At 42.1% G+C, this 7,481-nt stretch overlaps 2 protein-coding genes across 3 annotated transcripts; both read right to left on the reverse strand.

The window, feature by feature from the left end:
- Positions 1–314: 314 nt before the first annotated feature.
- Positions 315–1,969, reverse strand: LOC118210277 (olfactory receptor 52K1-like). The gene is made up of 2 exons (XM_035386311.1): positions 1,946–1,969; positions 315–1,602 (listed from the first exon to the last, which is right to left on the reverse strand). Exon 2 carries the CDS (start codon positions 1,567–1,569, stop codon positions 577–579), a length of 993 nt encoding a protein of 330 aa, XP_035242202.1. The 5' UTR covers positions 1,570–1,602; positions 1,946–1,969; the 3' UTR covers positions 315–576.
- Positions 1,970–3,874: 1,905 nt separating this feature from the next.
- On the reverse strand, positions 3,875–6,527 carry LOC118210171 (olfactory receptor 1M1-like). 2 transcript variants are annotated; one of them, XM_035386123.1, is made up of 3 exons: positions 6,502–6,527; positions 6,154–6,285; positions 3,875–4,967 (listed from the first exon to the last, which is right to left on the reverse strand). In XM_035386123.1, the coding sequence occupies exon 3, from the start codon at positions 4,932–4,934 to the stop codon at positions 3,969–3,971; it is 966 nt and encodes a 321-aa protein (XP_035242014.1). In that variant the 5' UTR covers positions 4,935–4,967; positions 6,154–6,285; positions 6,502–6,527; the 3' UTR covers positions 3,875–3,968. The 2 variants fall into 2 exon arrangements, with proteins under 2 accessions (XP_035242014.1, XP_035242015.1); XM_035386124.1 differs by having other exon boundaries at positions 6,436–6,517.
- Positions 6,528–7,481: the final 954 nt, after the last annotated feature.

The raw sequence follows: 7,481 nt of genomic DNA on the forward strand, positions 1-7,481 counted from the left end.
ATTTTGAGGGTACTTACATCCATATTGGTTGAAGGGCTATAACAAGGGCGATATACTGTAGAGCTGTTATTCCTATATATATATATACATATAGATATATATATATATATATATATATATATATATATATATATATATATATATATATATATATATATATAATTTTTTTAAATTTTATTTATTTATATATACTGTATATATTTTTTTTTTCATTTCAAATCAAGTGTGCTGGAGTACAGAGCCAAAACAACAAAACATATATTACTGTACAAATAATATTTACAGACCGCACTGTATATTTATTAACTCCTGAGTGCACATGTCAGTTTTACTGCCTTGCCTTCAGAGACATGTCCTCTGGCACAGACACAGCCAATAGATGTGGATGTAGTCAGCGTGGTCTCTTCAGTATGTCCACTTAGAATCATTATAATAAATACTTATATTATTAAGACTAGACACGCGACTCAGTCAGAATACTCACACAGCTCCACTATATTTCCCCCCTTGTTTGGTTTAAAAAAAAATTTTTTAAAAAAAGGTCTGGGGAATAGCCCTGAACTGCAGTCAATCATCTCAATGGATAACAGCGGGCGGCATCTGGGGTCTGAAACCCGCGTGTAAAAAATCACGCGTTTTTGCGAAATCTCTCCTCTTCCACAGCAATTTAATGACGCGCTGCCTGATTTCCTTAGTCCTGATCCCGTATATGATTGGATGCAGGAGAGGAGGGGTCAAGATGAAATGCACGGACATGAATGTATTCACGTGTCCTAGGAGGAAGGCATTTATTCGATTATAAATCACAGAGAAAATAATGGCCAGGGAGAAATTGACAAAGGTGATTAGATGAGGAGAGCACGTGCCGAGTGCTTTCTTTTGGGCCTCTTTTGAGGCTTTCAGACTCACGGCGAGGATCCTCGCGTAAGAGAGCAGCACGATGACGAAAGGCAAAACAACTAAGCTCACCGTAACGAAAATGCCAAACAGATCAACCAGGGGACTTTTCACACAGGCGAGGTTAACGAGCGCCAGGTTATCACAGAACAGCTTGTGAATGGTGAACCTGCACAGCGGCAGTCTGGAAGTCAGATATACTTGGACGGTTATGGAGGAGAGAGGAATGACGTTGGCCGCAGTCAGCAGCGTTTTCACTTTTCCGGGGGTCATGATGCTGTGGTACTGCAGAGGCTTGCAAATGGAGACGTATCGGTCGTAGGCCATCACTGTTAAAGTGGTGTACGCAGAAGTCGCGTAGAAATTAATACAGAACACCTGAACAAGACAAGCTGCAAAGGATCCCTCCTGAGTCTCTGAAAGAAGGTTCTCCATGACTTTAGGCCAGACAGCAGAGCTTCCAATCAGTCCGTTTACTGCCAAGTTAAACAAAAAAATGTACATGGGTTTGTGTAGGCTGGATTCAAAATAGATAACCAGCATCAGAAAAACATTGGCAAAAACTGAAAAGACATAGGCCAAAAGAGTAGCGGTAAAAAATAAAGCATTGAGAGGTTGGGTTGATCCAAATCTTGTGAATATCAAAGTGACTTCAAAAGTGGACTGGTTCATTGCAACAGTGCTTTTGTCCTGTGAGGAAGGTAACTGTAGAAAAGGAGACTTTTGAAATTAATTTTTAACACAGAGTAAAACACTAACTAAGCGACACAGTTTGATCCCTGAATAATTACTGTTTTTTTTGTCCTAACATTTTGATTCAAAACCTTTTTGCACTGCACTTTAAGCAAATTTCTGAGCCTACCTTATTACTCTCTTTAGTGAGTAAACTGAGGTCAACATACACTGGTTCAGAAGTTTTCTCCAGGTCCAATGTGAAACAGTCATGCGGTATTTTAATCTCTAGTTTTAAATGTAAAACTAGAGCATAAACTTGTCTAGACATGGAAGTCTGAGAATAATCCCTCCATATTTTGCAGGGTAATCTTACCGTGGTTGACTTCCACTTGTTATGACGGCAGTATGTAACTACAGATGTGCATGTCACAGATTTTTATTTATATCTGTGTCGTCAAAGGCTGGGTCACAATGATCTGAGGACACATATCCCCTCAGGGGGTAATTACATTATTTTATAAGATTGGGGGGGGGGCTCTGAGGCTCAGTTTAAGTTTTTATGACTTTCTCCTACTACTTAAAAATATACTTACAAAACATACCAACAATGAAAAACTGTACCAGTTATACTTTTTATACCTTAAAAAATCTGTGTTGTGCAAATAGCCCATCGGGCCCGATGGCTACTGTTTTTCTGTTCTGTTATAACAGAATCCATACTATGCGGTTAACATTAAGATTTGTGAGAATACATTACATCACATCTGTTTGGCAGGCACTTTTATCCGAAGCGACGTACAATAAGTGGGATGCTGGGTGGCTCATCTGGTTAAGGCACCGTTACGGTGCGAGGATGCGCCCCACAGTCTCGGAGCGATTCTGGACCGTGCCAGTGTCTGTTGTGCCGCCCAGGGTATGAGAGGGTTCTGTTGGTTTGGGGTCCACATTTTTTTCACACTACAAGTGGGGAACTGGTTGCTTTTTTTTAGCAGTAGAAAGGCCAGAGTTCACGCCAATGGGCTTTTAGCTTTAAAATTATTTTATTTTTTTTACATATTCCATAACCTTTCTTACATATTTGGGCTTAAATTGACAGTCTTTTTAAAATACCTTTTTTTTTTAGGCAGCATGTGTTGGTACCCAGCCAGGTGCAATGTGTGGCACTCTACTCCGGTATGCAACTGAATGACCAAAAACTTGGATATGAATTGCTGAATGAAGCACTATAAAAACTGATTTTGCACACATCCCACACACACATACCCTGTAGCAGATAATGCCACCTAAACTGCATATAATTTACAAGAAACAAGCAGTAGGCCCTGTTGGTGGTGCTACTAAGTTTCTTGCGCTCCATAACACACACACACACACACACACACACACACACACACACACACACACACGCACACACACACACACACATTCAGTGTGCACAGGCCTACAGTGCCCTTAAAAAGTATCTGCCCCCTTCCTAATTTCCTCTATTATTGAATATTTGTCACACTGAATGGTTTCAGATCTTTAAAACAAAATGTAATATTAGGGGAAACACAAAACCACTTTTTTTAAAACTGTTTTATTTATTGAAAAAATTATCAAACACCCATATCACCCATGTGAAAAAGGAATTGCCTCCTTAAACATAATTACTTGTTGCACCACCCTTAATAACAGCAGCAATAACCGCAACCGAAGGCTTCGTATAATTTGATTGAATTTGAGCTTACTAGCCTTAATCAGGGCTACTGTCCAGCTGTATAAATGGACTGTATGGAAAATGATATTGGGTAAGTCACTCTGGATAAGACCGTCTGCCAAATGCCTTAAATGTAAATGATCTAGTGTACACAGTGTAACATTCACTGGGTCTATAGCAGTGATGAAGCTAAGAAGACCATCAGTCAGTGAAAGTCATACTTCTTATTGACCCCATTCTCTGTAGTCCTACATTGCTCACATGCCCAACTGACCAACTTATGAGCAGTTCAATAATTGAACACGATACTAAAACCAGTAAGCAGTAACCATTATCTGTTTATTTGCCAGAAACCAAGAAAAAGCAGGGACCGAAAAAAAAAAAGGAATTTATCCATCATCCCCCCGGAATAACAGACCGTGAGCAGACGCTTTGCACTAAGCACACACAATGGATTGCACAGACGCTTTCGACTGAGCAGACGCTCTTACCCAGAATGTCTGCTCAAGGCCAGCCAGGTAAAGTAAATATGCATTGCCTTCACAAGATTTAAAAAAATTATGAAAATCAATTCAGAGGCATATTTCTTTTTTCTTTTTTTTTTTTTTTAAACGGAAATGCTTAACATCAACAGGGCAAAGACAGTAAAGTCATTAATGCCAGTGGTATTCACAATGTGCGGGTCCATTTATACCCTTCATTGGGTCTGGTTGGACATGGCCTGGTTGGTCGTTCTCTTGATATTGAGGACTTTGAGCATGCTCTTCCTAATGACCTCAGAGCGGACTCCATAAATGATCGGGTTTAGGAGGGGGGTAAAAACCAGGAAATACACCGATACGATCAGGCGAAAGGTACGGGGCACTTTGCTCATGTCAAATCGGCTCTGGAGCACTTCGAAAGTGCAAGCGATGGAAAAATTGGCCAGACTTATCAAGTGAGGCGTGCAGGTGTGAACGGCTTTGGCTCGAGAGTTGCTGCTCGCCTTCAGAGAGATCGTGATTATTTTTCCGTAGGAGTACAGGATGAGGGACAGCTGAGGGCCCACGGACATGAAAAGGCTGACGAGTCCGTAGACGTTGTTCACCGTGGTGTCCCTGCAGGCAAGTTTCACCAGGGAGAAGTTGTCACAGTACAGCTTCTCGATGTGCATTCCGCACAGCGGCAGCTGAGAGGTCAGAACAACGGTCACCGAGGTTTTACCGACGGTGAACAGCCAGACGCCGGCGACGAAAGCGAACACTTTCAAAGGGGTCATGATCCTGTCGTACCACAGGGGGTTGCAGATGGACACGTAGCGGTCGTACGCCATCACGGCTAAAGTCGTGAACTCGCAGACGCCGTACGTGTGCAAGCAGAAGATCTGCACCAGACAAGCAGGGCGGCTGATCTCGTGGGTCCCCGACAGGACGTGCACTAACAGCGTTGGGATCAACCCCAAGCTCCCGTACAGGCCGTTCACACCTAAGTTGACCATAAAGAAATACATGGGCTTGTGCAGCTGCCTGTCCAGTGATATAGTACTGATAAGGAGAATGTTTAGCATGACGATGAATAAATACAACAAAAGAATAAACAGGAAATAAACATATTGTGTGTGTCCAAGTTCACCGTATGCGGCCAATATGAAGAACTCTATCAGTGATCCATTTGCCATTTTCATCCCTCTGAAAGGATCTGGAATTATTTAGGGAACCTTCAGGAAAGAAAGGGGGAAAAAAATAGTGCGGGTAAAGCACCCTGCTGCTGACGACTCATGGAGAATGACATTTGTCATTTAAGCACCCTGTACAATCATATCATGTGGTACCACGCTACAAAAAGTGAAAACGGAAATGCTACTTGGATATGAGAACGTGAACGAAATTTGGCCGCACTTAGGTGGGGATTCCAAGAAGGAGGGAGTACTACTCAACCAGACATAATTTTGACCCATTTTTTATTAGTTTTATTAAACTAACTGTCAACATTACTTGCAGTAAATATGATTCATGCAACAGTGCTGAATGTGTATACATTTGTTTTGCATAATGGGGGAAATACCCAAAAAAAGGCTAGTAGTGGCTGTTACATCAGCATGTTCAGTTTAAACACTTAAATCGCATATGTGTGACCTCACACCTTAACAGGTTAAGAAACGAACAGCAAAAAGCGTTGTGCTGCGTTTTACTACATCAAATATGCCAACCAAGCCAATGACCTATTGGCTATGATGCAATGTGAAATATGATATTTTGATTGGCTCAGTTGCTCGTAATTTTAATTTCGTTCCGTCCTCCCTTGTAGAACGCTTCTTGTTGGTGACATATTCTAGAATATATTTAATCAGACAACTTTTTTTTTAAAATCTGAAATTAATTGGACCTTATAATTTTCAGCTAATTATAGAAATAATTTTAATCGACTGTTTTCATGAAAACCTTAATTTAGCTACAATGCTTAGTTCACCCAGCAAGCTAGATACAAAAATTCTGCTGCGCATTTATGGCAAGTGGCTACAAATGAAAAAATGAAAAGCCCCTCACTCCAAGTAACCTATTTCTCACAGACAGTTGTGTTATGTGCAGATTTATCATGCTTTCCACATTTTGTTTTGACTGAAGTGAGTCAGCTAGCTATTTAAGGTTTTCTGCTTAACTTTGCTGGCTTGCTACATAGCAAAACCATCCCTACCAATGCTTTCAGTCATGCTATTCTGTTCGCTGGCCATGTAGCAACAATAAGCTAACTTTCTTTTTTTTTTGTTCTATTTATTTTCTGCAAATTATTTAATGTTTCAGTAATTCAGTCTTTGTATCACCTTTAACTAGCAAGTCCCTGGTGCCCAGTCAACAAAGTCAACCTTCTGCTGACCTACAACATGCACACTTGCACAAGCTTACCTCAAACACGTGTCCATGTGTTCCAGTATCACGCAGCACTTACTGCATGGTAAACACGTTTTGCAACCAATCCCTCTCAGCAGTCTCCCATTATCTCTGAATCACGCCGGACAGTCCTCCACGTGAACTGTGCTGTAAATTGTGATTAAATTCAAAAATCTCCAGAGTAACATTGCAGTATCAGTAGGAATATTATTACACATTCTAAAGTGTTTTTGGTTTTATTTTTCATTAAAAAAACTATATTATTGCTAAAAACACGCAGATTACGCCTTTCCTTACCTATATCCCAGTGACATAAATGCACAACAAATACAGAGAAACTAGTTGCAAAAACAAAAAAATTACCAGAGCCTGTGTCCAGCTGCCTGTCCTTGAGTGGAACTGGAGACAGCCCTGAGCATTATGTATTTATCGTGAAACGGGGAAACGGAGCTTGCTTTCTATTGGCAAGAAGATATCAGGAGACGTTTCATCAGGCAACACGGTATGCCATGTGGGGATTCCACAGTGGACCCAAGTTCCTTGCATACTGTCATAATGGACAGGGATCTGTTTTGGTAACTCAGGTGCACACAGGTAAGATTCCCAGGTTGGGGCGGGGGTGGGGGATGGGTGCTGCTATTGTTGTCTAGAGGAAAGGTACCAGACCTAATTTTTCCTCAAAAAATATTCAGTTTCATAAGCGGGCTGGATGTAAAAAGCTTAGCTATGCAAGGTGCCCTGGATCGCCTAAATGCCTAAAAGTAAATATTAGAAGACAAAAACAAAAAGGAGACACTAAAGCAAAGGCTACACAAAGTAACCTGAAAAACAAATCCAGTTAGCATGGGCTGTGCTACAAAGGACACCGCTAGCTCGGCACGACAGTTAGCATGGGCTGCGCTACAAAGGACAGCGCTAGCTTGGCACGACAGTTAGCATGGGCTGCGCTACAGAGGACACCGCTAGCTCGGCGCGACAGTTAGCATGGGCTGAGCTACAAAGGACAGCACTAGCTCGGCACGACAGTTAGCATGGGCTGCGCTACAGAGGACACTGCTAGCTCGGCACTACAGTTAGGATGGGCTGCGCTACAGAGGACAGCGCTAGCTCGGCACGACAGTTAGCATGGGCTACGCTACAGAGGACAGCGCTAGCTCGGCACGACAGTTAGCATGGGCTGAGCTACAAAGGACAGCGCTAGCTCGGCACGACAGTTAGCACGGGCTGCGCTACAAAGGACAGCGCTAGCTCAGCATGACAGTTAGCATGGGCTACGCTACAGAGGGCAGCGCTAGCTTGACACAACAGTTAGCATGGGCTACGCTACAGAGGACAGCACAGCC

Source organism: Anguilla anguilla, chromosome 12 (assembly GCF_013347855.1).
Source record: "Anguilla anguilla isolate fAngAng1 chromosome 12, fAngAng1.pri, whole genome shotgun sequence".
In the NCBI taxonomy this organism is placed as follows: Eukaryota; Metazoa; Chordata; class Actinopteri; order Anguilliformes; family Anguillidae; genus Anguilla; species Anguilla anguilla.

What these genes read in the sequence shown, in the direction of transcription:
- LOC118210277 (XM_035386311.1), bottom strand. Translation starts at nt 1,569, where the DNA reads ATGAACCAGTCCACTTTTGAAGTCACTTTGATATTCACAAGATTTGGA.
- LOC118210171 (XM_035386123.1), bottom strand. Translation starts at nt 4,934, where the DNA reads ATGAAAATGGCAAATGGATCACTGATAGAGTTCTTCATATTGGCCGCA.